The following is a 14281-nucleotide window of genomic DNA, read 5'->3' as shown; positions in this document are numbered from 1 at the left end:
AGGGAGGTTGCCTTTGTCTTCCTCTGAGGCTGGGCAAATGTGACTTGACCAATGTCATCCAGTGTATTTTCATGCAGGGATGGAGGGATTTGAACCCTGATTCCCAAAACTGTAGTCCAAAACACTATACCAGGCTGGCTTTATTTCTTGTTATTGTTGTGTACCTTTAAGTTCTTTCTGACTTATGCCGACCCTAAGGCAACTCTATCATGGGGTTTTTCTGGCAAGATTTGTTCAGAGGAGGTTTGCCATTGCTGATAGCATGTAACCCACCCAAGGTCGCTCAGTTTCCATGGCTGAGCTGGAAATCATACCTTGGTCTCCAGAGTCGCAGTCCAACACTCAAACCACTATGCCACACTGGCTCTCTTACATACCAATATTAAACAAGCCTTCTGCTGTAAGAATGGTGAGGCATATGTCAGAACTGGTAGGTTTGGTCCACGTATGTCAGATGAAATGAGTGACTGAAAGAAGGTGTTCCTGGAATTTCAATAGTAATCTCAAACTTATGTAGATTTATTTCCCTTTTAAAAAGACCTGCATCGTTTCTATCAATTTTCAGATTTATTCTTGTGAATTTCAGCATGTGGAAGAAGTGCATGTTCCCAATTACCTTCTTTACCAAGTGCTGTCCCTTCCTTTCTTTTTCAGTGGCATTTTAATTGGGCTCTTTAGCTTTCCTTAATCTTTCCTCCAATCTTTATAGGAACACCCCTGGTAGAAGGACGTATTTGTGATGTGAAAAAAACATGACTAACTTGTACACTATATAAGATTTAGAGCTTTGGTTGCTCCCTTTGTTGTGTAAATCTTCCTGTCCCTATAAAGTTGTTGTCCAGAAAGGGCTGGGGCTGGAGTCTGATAAATCTAAGTTTAATTCTTAAATAGTGATTGCTGTTTACAATTCAAAAGGGCCACTCATGCCTGCCTCCCTGCCTGCCTTCCTTCCTTCCTTCCTTCCTTCCTTCCTTCCTTCCTTCCTTCCTTTTTGGATTTTTTTCATTACAAGTTATATAGATACATCAAAACTAAAAAAGGAGAAAAAGAAACACAAAGGTGCAGGACAGACCGTCCAAGAAGCATGGTCTCCTGGTACCTAGTTTTGATCCGTGGGGAAGCCACAGCCCCCACACTGTGAGATTTCCCCACGGACCAAAAAGAACCCACAAAAAGCAGGTTCTTCTTGAGATGCCATTATGATGCTGCAGTGCAACAATGGCGCACTCACAATATCATAATTGCGGCGTGACATGCGGATGCTATGCATATGGCATGTAACAATGGTAGTGCCCATCTGTAGAGGGTGCTGCCATTTTGATGCCCTCATCACGTGCAAGGGGCGAGGGTTGTCTTGTAGTGCCGCCCCTCGCACATGATTAGGGCATCCTATCCCATCCGTCTGGCCTGGACCAAAGTAATACATAAAGAATAAAGTTTAGAGGGGGGGGGGAATAAAAAGAAATATAACTTCCATTTTTTCTTTCAGCTGTGATATGGCAATAGTTATTTCAAGTGGCTCCAAGTAAAAATCTAACAATACACTTCTTTCTATACCCTATTCCCATTATTCTTCTAAACCAAGAGTATTTTCTTCCTTCTCAAGTATCAAATAACAAATACCATTTATTATCTTTCTATAATCATGAAAAGGACCAGCTTGTCTAATACTATAAAATCACAACTGTCTTCCTCTTATTGTAAGTGTAACTGACAATATACCAGATAAGTATATTTGGTATGCTTCTTGTAAGTTTTCCAGTAGGCCTGCTAGGCTCTGGATCCCATCAGTCTGAATCAATGCACTATGTGAGAGAGGGCCTTCTCTACTGTGTCATTCCAGCTGTGAAATGTCCTCCCTTTGTATACCTAATTGGTGTGGAAGTTGCCATTATTCTGGTGCAAAATTTAGAAAGTCTAAACCTTATTTTTCATTGTTTTAAACTGATTAAAGATTTTATTGTAAGCCACACAGATTTCATATGGAGGGGGCATAAATATTTTAATAAGAAAAGGAAGAGAAGGAAGATGAAACCATGGTGCTGCTGAGTGAGCTTTTTAATTAGAGCTGTTCTTCAGCACTCATTCAGAAGTATAGAGATCTCAGACTGAGATGGAGACAGGACAAAACTATATGAAGTTCTCAAATTAAAGTCCTAATTCAACGTGGCTGAACCCAGTTCTGTTGTTTGACAGTGCGCCTATGTGAAAAAATATATATCAAAATGTTTGTCATGTTCACACTTTGCATTTTTAAGTGAATGGTTTTTCTAAAAAATCTCAGGCGTGCATACAACAATGTGCGTTTTGTAAATCTGGCTTGTGGACCTAATTGTGCAAAGCAGAGACTCTTCAGCTGTCTCCATTTGTTAATTCTCCAGTGGGATTTAAATAAGAGCTGAACACTTGGAAGTCTTACATGGAATGAGAGGAAACGTTTAACACAGGAGTCAAAATTATTCATAGAGTACTTCTTATCAGACCAAATGAGAACAGAATAAAGTTTCACCTTGTACAGAAACCCTTGCTCAAGCCTTTCAGTGGAGTCTGTGTCTCTGAAGTACAGAACAACTGTTTCTGTTGTTCCCACTGTCCATAGCTGCAATATTCACATTGTGTTGATTTGCCAGTTAAAAATACCACAGAATTTATTTTAATATTGTGCTAAAGGAAATCAGAGCTGCAGTCAAAGTAAGCTTCTGCACAGCTTGTAGGGATAAAGGAGAAAACAAGGGAGATAAAATTTCAAGACCCAAACAGCTGCTTTGCACTTGCCTCTTGGGGCCATAAAATTAACACACTTGTCCATTTACCCTTCTGTGGTCAGCTTAAATATATATGATAGTATTTCTCAAGCAACATGGAAAGGCCACAGATAGAATGCAAAATTTCTTCCTCTAGCAACAGATTTGCTAGCTTGTATGCAAAGGGATCTTGTAGCACCTTTGGAATTAAATGAAATAAAGATGTTGATAGCAGAAGTGTTCATAGTCTGCACCTATTATAACACTAGTTAATGCCCCAGCCTCATGAGGGCTTTCTTGCACATTTTATAAAAACTCCTTTCTAGTTTCCATCCAGCATCCACCATGCATATGGTTATCTTTAGGCAGTCCTGTCCCCCAAGAAATATCATTGAAGCTGAACTTGCCACCTTATCACCAATGTTTTCCAATTTGGGGGACATTCTGGCAGGTGTATAAGGTATTGGAGGGAGTTACATGTTGGGCATCCAAAATGCCAGTTTTGAATAATATGGTTTTTTTTTAAAAAATCACGTGGGACATTTTTGTATATTTTTAGATGATCTAGGAGCTTTGGTACACTGGTGTCACCCACCAGGGGAAACAGGGCCAAAAATTGGCCCCACTATCTCCACAGTTGCCAACCACAATTTACATGCAATTTCACAAATCATTCAATAGAATTCAGTGGAATCAGAGGCAATACAAGTGGTGAAGGAGGGGACAATGCAATTCTGTGGTCTGGTTCTGGGGCAAGTAGATGAAAGAGGATAGGGCAGTAGTTCCTTCCCAAGAATGCATTACTCAGGGTGAAGAACCAAGGGTGGATAATCATTTTCATAGAGCTACCCTGTCATTATGTGGATGCAGCAAACCCAGCCCAATATCTCCTTTGTTCCTTGAAATTCCCTTGTGAAGCAGGGAGTAAGGTGCCTGGTTGCCAAATTATTTGATACAACAAGGGCAGGTCCAGTTGATTGAGAGTCACTGATCCAGTGTCACCCAAGGAGTTCCACAGATTCCTGGGAACTGATCCTGCATCTTTCAAGTTATAGTCAAACATACTGACTACTGGATCTCTGTTAGTTCCCAATGCCTAGTCTAGGACTGATGCAGACCAAAGAAGAGGATTTATAACATGTTTTGCTACTTCTTGGTTACATTCAATACTGGACACCACAGTGGAGTCAAACATTCAGTGAGGGGGGGTATGTAAGGTGCTCCTGCCATCACATTTGTGTCAGTATCCTACATGAGTTATTTTCACCCTTATTGCACTTCTGATTAGGCTGTCACTCTATGTATGTTTTGCTGCCTAATCGATAGTCTGTTTGTTTCTCCAGTTTTTCAGTCATGTGTTTATGTAAGCTAATTTCTGATTAAATTCTGTGTCTCTAGTCTTGTTCTATTTTTTCCAGTTTAGGATTTACAAGTTAACCAAGTGAACTCAAAGTTTAGACAATTGAATGCCAGCAATAGAAAACAATTGCCATATATATATAGTCATATATATGACTATAATTTGACATCATGTATAGGCCGAGGGCAGGTTTTGGAGCCAAAATTATGGATAGTGCCATGGCCCATGGATAAGTCGAGGGTAAAACTTGGAGGCTTCTTCAGTGTGTGTATGTGTACACACAGCAAGAGGGACTCTAAATGAGGCTTTTTGCTTCAGCGTTTCAACTTTGGTTTCACTCTTGACTCCCCAGACAACAGCAGCCAACATGGACAGGAGAAGGATTCTGTTTAACAGCAATCATAGAATCACAGAGTTGGAAGAGACCACAAGGGCCATCCAGTCCAACCCCCTGCCAAGCAGGAACTCTCAGTCAAAGCATCCTCAACAGATGGCCATCCAGCCTCTGCTTAAAAACCTCCAAGGAGGGAGACTCCACTACACTCCGAGGGAGTATGTTCCACTGTCGAACAATCACCCCGGACTCTTTCTGCTTGGCTCAAGAGAAAAAGAAACTCCCTGCCCAGGAAATTTGAAAGAGCTGCTATCACATTACCATACTGACTTATAAATAAGTCAACATGGGATTTTGAGGTCAATTTTTGGGCATAAATTTTTAGACTTATAGATGAGTATATACAGTAGTCATGCTAGATCAGTTCTTTCTAATTAGTTAGTTGAATAGTCACAGTATATAATATTTCTCTTAACTATTGACTTTGCCAAGTCAGAAACCACTTGAAGGCACACAACAAGAACAACAAGAACATGCTTATTAAAGAGAATTATTAGTAAAAGGAATGTCTCCTTGTGCTTCCTTGTGTTTGCAGTTCCAAGGTCAAGCCAATCTCCATGTCTTTGAGGACTGGTGTGGTGGCTCTATAGAACAGCTGAGGAGGAATCTCCACTTCCCATTGTATCCTCATGTGAGTATTCTATAGCAGCCTTTAGTATTCCCTTGTGCCAAATGAAGAGAGAACCCTCACTTTCTAAGTTCTGCATAACCTGCTAACTGAAGTTAAGAAAATTATGTTTCTTTATTGACCACTAAAGAACCATCAGCATAATCTGCTGGCTGCAAGGAGCACAGCTCCATTGTTGCAATAGCCCCATTGGCTGTCAATCCATTTCTGGGCACAATTCAAAGTGCTGGTTATGACCTTTAAAGCCCTGCCCAGATCAGGCCTAGGTTTTCTGAAGGACCATATTCTCCCTTATGAACTGGCCAGTACCCTGAGATCTGTTGGGGAGGCACTCAGGGAAATGAGGGTCATAAAACAACAAACACTTTCCCCCAAAGCCCTGTCTTTATTTCCAGAATAGAAATTATTCTGAATGAACTATTCCTTCTTCCTAACTACCCTGTACTTTCTCCTCTCAAACATGCCATTCCTTTATCTTCTTCCAGCTTCATTTAATAATTGTATTTTTGCTTTCCTTGTTCTTTCAGACACGGACCACTTTGAAAAAACTGGCAGCATCTCCACATTGGAAAAACTATGGATTGCGTATATTTGGCTATCTGCATCCATTCAATGATGGTGAGGGAAGACTTAAAAGGAACTCATGTTGCAGGAGAGCCAATGAGAATTTTACACAGAAAGCATGTTTCTCTCTTCTCACTCCCCAATTTTAGAAAGGTTCTCAAACAGTTGTTCATGAGCTCCTACAAGTTTATGAGGTCCATTCAGCTGGTCTGCAGAAAGGTGGGGAAATAGTCAAGAATATCTGTATCTGACCTTGCTGTGCTAAGAAACATCACACTGAGCTTCACAGATCTCAGCTCCTGCAAACTAAGTGTGATGCTTGCATCAGAAAAGCAGTGTAGCAGTTATATATTTGCTTTTGATTTGTACAGAACAACAGCAACAGAAGTTTCATAAGTGGTCCCCCCCCAAAAATATTTGAGAACTATTTATCCAGCCATGTGAAAAACTAAAAAGCTGTAGTCCTATACTCATTTGGGAAACGGAGAGTAAGGCTGTATCCTCACTGCAGAAATAATGCAGTTTGACACCACTTGAACTGCTATGGCTCAATGCTATGGATATTGGGATTTGTAGTTATGTGAGATATTTAGCCTTTGTTAGCAAGCTCTGGTGCTACAGCAAACTACAAATCCCAGGATTCCATAGGGTGAAGCCATGACAATTAAAACTGTCAAACTGCATTGATTGTGCAGTTTGGTAGCAACATCTGCAAAAGAATGCTGGTGTCTCACAAAACTACAAATCCCAGGATTCTGTAGGATGGAGCCATGGCAATTAAAGTGGTGTCAAACTGCATTAAGTCCCATTGAATTGAGTGGGGTATAATATTAAGTACTTAACTTTGACTAGGTAGTGTAATGTGGGCGTAGGCAATGTGTAGATTGTGTATGGTTCTCCAAACACCAGGTTTCCAGCCTCTACTCCCTCCTACTGTGATAGGATAGCAGATGCCATGCAGGTTTTCAACAGAAGAAGATATACTGTTCTGTGATGGAAGGAGGTCCTTGTCCAGAGGTTCTAGGGATTTTCAAAATAGCCCCTTGGCCCAGGAGAATTGCCCACCTTTAATATGATGTTTATGACAATTCCATTATTTGATCCATGACTGAATTTCAGAATGCCCTTAGCTAAACACAGTCTGATTTATTACAGGACTTAGGTTAGACTGGTCAGGAAAACAGGGTTCTGAACCAAAAACGTTTAGTCTGGTTGTACTTGGAGCTGTAAAACTCTATATTTGTGTGTGAGTCCAGACTCTTAATAGGCTATAGGCTCTTCAACATACAAGATAATGCTATGTTTGGAGGAGGGTTATATCTGCCCTGTATGAGTGTATTTTGTCTTGTCTGGGTTTTTGCTTTATCTGCCTCAGGATTTGTCAGTTTTACTCTCCTCAACAACTCACAGTCCAAATCCCCACAATGCCAGCTGGTAGAGCAGCATACTTTTGAACATTGGAAAGAGAGAGAGAGATACACATTGACACACGCACAAGTTTGATACTTCCAAACAAAGCTGTCTTTATTATACCTGCCACCTAGCATATTTTGGCAGGCAGAGTAGACACAAAGGATAGAAATCAATCAATCAAACTGATGTATATCGAGAAAACAGTTGTTTGCTTGAGATTTCGGTGTTGTATTTAATATCATGACAGGTGTACACCACAAGCTTAAACTGGTTTGACTGCTTTTGTTTCCTTTTCAGAAAACCCTGTAAATTACAACTCTGTGAAATGTCTTAACAAGTTCTCTGGCAAGTGCACAGAACTGTAATTGTCAGAGTTCTTTGCAGAGGGAAGGGAGGGGACTGTGACCATTAAAACTCAAGTTAGGTTTGTAGTGCAGATGTAATTGCTATGCTGAACAAAACCCAGTTGGTCAACCTACAGTATGCATTCTAATTCCTTGCTCTACATGTCATAGGAGGCTTCCTGCATTGAAGAAAAGAGAGGGTAGGCAGGAAGACAGACACCTGGAGCCCTTAATGCTACACAATTATAGAACTATATTTCTGCTTTAACTGCCATGGCAGCATCCCATGAAATCATGGGATTTGTATTTTGATGAAGCACTGGGACTTTCTGGATGAGAATTGCAAGTATCCTTCCCTAAACTGCAAATTTGAGAATTCTGTAGGATTTTGCTTGATAGTTAAAGAGGAATCATAGCACTATAACTGCAGCTGGTCTACGACTCTGGAGACCAGGCTTCGATTTCCCTCTCAGCTGTGAAACCCACTGGGTGACCTTGGGCAAATCACACACTCTCAGCCTCAGAGAAAGGCAATGGCAAACCTTCTCTGAATCAATCTTGCCAAGAAAGCCCCATGGTAGGTTCGCCTTGGAAATGTCATCAGTCAGAAACGACTTCAAGTCACACAACAAGAAATGGTTAGCGTGGTATAATGATTTGAGCATTGGACTAGGACATTGGGAGACCAGAGTTTGAATCCCAGCTCAGCCATGGAAACCTACTGGGTGACCTTGGCCAAGTCACAATCTCTCAGCCTCAGAGAATGGCAATGACAACCCTCATCTTGAATAAACTTGTCAAGAAAACACTATGATAGGTTCATCTTAGGGTCACCATAAGTCAGAAATGATAGCTGTACAACAACAACAACAAATGAAATGATTTGCCTTGAATCCCACTGTGGGAGAAAGACAAGATATAAATCCTTAAAATAAATGAAAGGGACCCTGAATTTTTGCAGAGCATTGCGTTGTGCTCCTAGGTGTTCACTAGTGTAAAGCAGTGCTTCTCAGGTTATCTGATGTAGGGGACTGGCAAGTTTATTTTTCTTCCAGTGTGCCAGGAAGTAGCACTATATTTGCACCCATTGGCTACAACATTTACTTTTCTTTTCTGGAAACTCAAAAGGGACCAACAGCCAATGGCTTTGGGAACTGATGTCGTGGACCATTACTTTATGTAGCACTTTTGTACAGAATTAGTTCTCTCTCCCTGTCCCCAGATTCCCAAGAAAGAATTAAATTCACCCTCCCTTTAATCAGAAAAATAATTCTCTCTTCCAAGTGGAACTTCTCTTGTTAATCTCAGGAATCTTGTCCTAGGTGAGTTTCAATTTGCCATCGCTGCTGATGACAATGCAGAATTTTGGCTGAGTCCAAGTGAGAACATCTCAGAACTGCAGCTGTTGGCCAGTGTAGGCAAGGTACAGTATCTGCTTTCTGATTTCTTCGATTTGCTGCTTATATACTTGGGAGATACAGGAAAATACATTGTTCAAGCCTTACAGTGCCTGCAGCAAAAGCAGTATGTCAGTAAATTTCATAGTTGTCTTGCTGAGCTTGGTGTACAGGCAAAGACATTTTGAAAGAGAATTTGCCTTCCCTTTTAGTAGCCTCTGTGCTCTCTATAAGTCCTTCCTTCCCTGACATTACTCCCTCAAAAAGTGCAGCTGCCATAATTCCCCAGCCAAATAGGCTGAAGAAGGCTGCGGTACCCTAAAAGAGCCATTCCAGTTCATTACAGAAGGGAAGATGAGGAGAGGATTTAATTCCACCCTTGTTGAAACAGATTAGAAACATTGTCTAAGTCAGTTTTTGTTAATTGTTTTGGGGTCATATACCCTTTTGAGAATCTGAAGAAAACTATGGCTCACCCTCCCACAAGCAAATGCACACAACACATAACACAGAAAAACTTACATACAGTTAATTTTACTTCATCAATAGTACAAAAAATAATAATCATCATGATGAACACTTAAAAGACCAATTTTTTGTCTGAAAAAAGCACAATGATGACTAGAAGAATTTAAAGTGAAAGAAAATATTTTTTAAAAAATTACAACTAATTTATGGGCTCCCTGAAGCAGATCTATGAACCCTAGGTTAAGCTAAGGCTCTTCTACTTCCACTTAGGGTGGCAAAGACTGACTGTACCCCTTTGCACACCTGGCAGTGGTATCACAGTGGGCTTCCCTTCAAGACCCCCCTCCCCATAAATTCATACTTAGGATAGTTTGTATCTCCCATTCTAATGTTTTCATCTTTGGGCTATAATAATGGGATACTCTTCTGTCCTGAGATTCTGGAATGACTAAAAATAGCAGCCATTAACACAGACTTCTCTAATGAATCATTGAGCATGTACACTGTTTATTCTGTGGTTGGGTGCATGCAATTGCTCAGTAAAGTCAATGTGTGGCAGCGCCATGTGAATGAAGCATAACATAAAGGGAACCTTCTGTGTCTTTGGGCAGACTGGGAAGGAGTGGACAGCACCTGGGGAGTTTGGAAAATTCAAGAGCCAAATGTCAAAGCCGGTGAAGTGAGTGAAAAACATATTATTTCTATATTGTGTAGCCTCCTATAAAATTTGCTTACCAGATTTTCTTGACCCATGATTGAGGTACCAGCTGGGAGAAGAGCCTGTTGTCTTGTCTTCAGCACAATCTGCATGCATGACGTTTTTAAAAGATATCTTTTTAGAAGATAGCAAGATAAAACGTTTGCAAGTGGGGAGAAATGCATCCTGTCCTTCCTACCATTGATTGCACTGTTCTGTTAAATTAACTTTGGAGTGCCCTCTTGTGGCTGCTGGTATTTCCTGGCTGATTCTCCTTCCCCTTGACAGATAAGATAAATTTACCTTTAAAAGTTTCTTAATCAAACTTCAGGTATGGATTCATGCAGTAATTGTTGTTCATGTGTAGATTGTCTGTATTATGTGAGAGCTTAGTCATCTGAAAATTGTTCTTTATCATATAATGAGTTGTTTATTTCTCATGATAATCAGTTCCACAGGCATATGTTCAAGCTCTTAATAATGTGGTGTTGATGGGGGGGTGGGGGTTGATTGATGGGTTGATTGGCTGGTTTTATTGCACACTTCCCAGAAGTCAAGAAAACACTAGAATTCAATAATGCGATTTATTACTGGATTGCTTTGAAAAAGCTTGATCCCACAATTTGTTTTCTTCTTGGAAGATTACCAGACTGATAGGATATATCTCTTCTTTGATAAAAGGATAGTCCAAAGTGATCTGGCTACTTTGGCATTTACTTAAAATCGTTGGAAGATATTCTGCATCCAGAGTAACAAACACAGGCTTTTCACTCTTCCCTTTCACAGATTGTCATCCACAAATAAGTACTACTTTGAGGTATTACACAAGCAAGATGACAAAGGAACAGACCATGTGGAAGTGGCAGTAAGTGTTCAGACTAGCATCCATGAATTCAACCATTCATGGCTTGAAAATACTTTAAAATGTATAAATTCCAAAAAGCAAACCTTGATTTTGCCATTTGATGTAAGGGACACCATTTTATAACCCCACTGTATTTAATGGGACATGGTCATTCGTAGATTTTGGCTTCCATTGGGGATCCTGGAACCAAACCCCACTGGATAACAAGGGTCCACTGTATGTCTGTTGTATGTATCAACACTCCAGTCCTTGTATTTGCAGCAGAAGAGTAGGAGGGAAAACATGCATTGTACATTTGCCACTGCATTGCATCTATCTTTTGTATTCAAAGTTTGACTTAAATATTAGTAAAAGGAAATGTACAACATACTGCAGACAGTTCTGTTTTATGGCTATGTACATTTATGTTCTAAAGGTTAACTGTGCTAGCCTTCCCTGTTGTGTACAGTCTTATCATTACCAGTCAAAACATAATTTATGAATAAGAACTGACACTGGGAAGGGATTCATTGCAGCCATGGAAGACAAACACAACTCACTAGTCGTGTCACGCAAGCCCACTGGGATTGAATAAATCTTTTTAATTTGAAGTCTACTTTTTAAAAATGGATTTTTAAAGTATGATTACAAAAAAAAAAAAGCAAACCAACAGGAAAAGGGTAAGTATATAGGATATGAACAAAAGTTAAGTAAATGCATTCATATAAAATGACTATATTTCCAAAAATAAAGTTTCTTGAAATTTATATCTATAAAATACACATTAATTCATAGCTAAAGCAGTAAGATCTTCTTACCATTTAACATTGTATGATAACTACTTATGTTTTCACTTTTAGAGTACATGACACTTTGCAATAGTAAAAGCATGCAGGATCAGATAGCATTGCCCCTCAGCTGAATTCCACATCACAAGAATTTAATTGAAAAGAGCATAAACATGTTATAAAATCAATATGTTGTAACACATCCAACCAAAAAGAACAATAACTAAATATGTCCACATTCTATGCCACAAGGAAACATCTCATTACATTGCAACATTTAGTTGAAATAGATAGTTTCTTTTGAAAAATACATGGCCTTGTCCAATACACCTGAAAAATCAATTTTTGCTGTATCAACATAGTTTCAGCAGCAAAGAGGTTTTAGATATTAAAGCTGGCACAGTTTTCCATTGGTTCATTTGCACAGGACAAACTGACCCACTCAACTCTAATTTTCTCAATTTCAAATTTATTGCTTTCCAAGAAACATTTATATAATGTGTAAATTTTATTTTAATGTTTCCAACACAAGAAGGGTGGCTGATGCATTCAGAGCTGATGCTTGATATATAGACACGAAAAGATATTGTAGTTAACAAATAGTGTGGCGGGTAACAACATTGAATTAGGTAACAACACTGAAAAGAGTAAAAATTATTGGTTTGGATCAATCAAATTATCTAAATTAAAGAGCATGTGGTCAATCTTTTCCCTTTAATTGTGTGTTCCTGCATGGCAGGGGTTGGACTGACTGACCCTTGTGGTCTTTTCCAACTCTATGATTCTAATCCATTTCTTACATCCAAATCATTGTCTTGCAATGTTCAAATCAGGATTGTGTTATAGAGTTAGTTTAGCATATTGTGAAACTCTAACTGACAAGATAGAGTACACCAAGCCATCCTGCCAGCAGAAACCACAGGGGCATAATCAATTTCTTCTTTAAGTCAACAGAATCTAAGGTAATCCATCCCAAAGAGGTTCCAACTACGTTGATTCCAAAATTGCCCAAGGAGAAATATCTGAACTATTCACATAAGTGGGAAAATATGCTTTGTCAAGTCTAGAAAACTAGATCCACCTTCTGAAAACAACAGTTGCATACTTTTAAGTGAAAAGCAGAGCGATAAGGACCCCCATATACATTTCCTAAAACAGTGCTGACTTCCTAAAAACAAACCAGATCTCTCTCTCTCTCTCTCTCTCAAAGGACATAGTAAAGCATTCATTTTAACTATGGGCCCAAACAGACAGGCCAAAATAAAGCTGCTTCAGGTCACTTTGGAGGTATGCTGTTTAAATGCTGCATGTGTCTTAAGTGGCCGGAAGCCACGCCAAAGTCATGCTCCAGTCCTAAGGACTGGAGCACAGCTTTGGCACAGCTTCTGACCTCTTAAGATGTGTGTGTCATTTAAACAGCATACCTCCAAAGTGACCCAAAGCAGCTTTATTTTGGCCTGTCTATTCCGGCCCTATATTAACTTTACCTCAAATACTTAATTTGAGTGTTGTCCACACCTTCCTGTCCAGAGATATTTCAGCAAGTGACAAATTCAGTTTTATCATTTGAGTAATATCTCAAGGAACCAGTATGCCCAAATCTATAATATTGTCTGGACATCAGCAAAACTCCCGGTTGGCAAAAAATCCAGAAGGTATATTAAGTCCAACATACATAGCCTCAAACTGACACCAATTAACAGAATAGCCAGGAAAGGCATTGAAACTGTTGATTAGTTAATATCACACTACACTGTCATAACACTGTTATTCCACTTCAATTGCTATGGCTGCCTCCTATGGAATTCTGGGGTTTGTAGTTTAATGAGGCCTAGAGTCTGTTTAAGATTTGACAAACCACAATAAGTCCCAGCATTCTCCACCCTATCATCCCTTGGAAGTTTTGAACTACACCTCCAATAATCCAGAGCCAGGTTGACGGAGACTGCATTTGGCTTCACTGCCTAATTGTTGTGCAAGTCAGTTTCAGATAGTTTTCTAATTGTTTTCACAATTGACAAATGTATCAGTTTTATATGCATCTGTCTCTCTCTTTCAGTGGAAGTTGAATCACCCAGAAACCACGTTCACAATTATCGACTCTCAGTTCCTCTCCCTTTATATTAGTAAGTATCTTCCAAACACAGAGTTCATAAGGCTCCAACAGTTTTGTCTCTTATGAGGTGAAGGCTTTCATGGCCAGCATCCACTGTTTTTAAGGGGTGTGTGTGTGGGGGTGGTGGTGGTGGTGGTGTATGTAGCTGTGTTCTGGAAGAGTTCCTTCCTGATGTTTTGCCAGCATTTGTGGCTGGCATCTTCAGAGAATGCTGGCATGGAAGTGAGTGGGGTATATATATACTGTGTGACCCCTGGTTGAGAGAAAGTGATTTACATGTTAATCTGTGAGTTGGTCAGTTGTTGAATGGCAAGGACGCATGTTGTCTATTTAATTTGTGATCCATTGTTTGCTGGGAAACTCCCCTGACCCTGTGTGGTTTTCATTTGCACTTGCTGGGACTTGATTCTGGTGTTTTTGGGTTTTTTTTAAGACTGTTAGCTAAGTGTTTCCTCTTTCCTGTTGAAGTTGTCTAGGTGTTTGTGGATTTCAATGGCTTCTCTGTGCATTCTGACCTGATGCAC

At 39.8% G+C, this 14281-nt stretch overlaps 1 protein-coding gene across 1 annotated transcript in view; it reads left to right on the top strand.

The window, feature by feature from the left end:
* LOC149311731 (beta-1,4-N-acetylgalactosaminyltransferase 3-like) overlaps positions 1–14281 on the top strand; it is a 97875-nt gene that overhangs the window by 63355 nt on the left and 20239 nt on the right. Inside the window, exons 3-8 of the mRNA XM_089527793.1 lie at positions 5034–5129; positions 5654–5744; positions 8770–8870; positions 9924–9991; positions 10796–10874; positions 13701–13767. Of these exons, the coding sequence (XP_089383919.1) occupies positions 5034–5129; positions 5654–5744; positions 8770–8870; positions 9924–9991; positions 10796–10874; positions 13701–13767 (502 nt within the window). The remainder of the gene's footprint in view (positions 1–5033; positions 5130–5653; positions 5745–8769; positions 8871–9923; positions 9992–10795; positions 10875–13700; positions 13768–14281) is intronic.

Source organism: Sceloporus occidentalis, unplaced genomic scaffold (assembly GCF_023333645.1).
Source record: "Sceloporus occidentalis isolate IW3139 unplaced genomic scaffold, rSceOcc1.0.p SCAF_5, whole genome shotgun sequence".
Lineage (NCBI taxonomy): Eukaryota > Metazoa > Chordata > Lepidosauria > Squamata > Phrynosomatidae > Sceloporus > Sceloporus occidentalis.
Note: the sequence above shows the minus strand (reverse complement) of the source record. Positions and strands in the feature narration are given on the sequence as shown.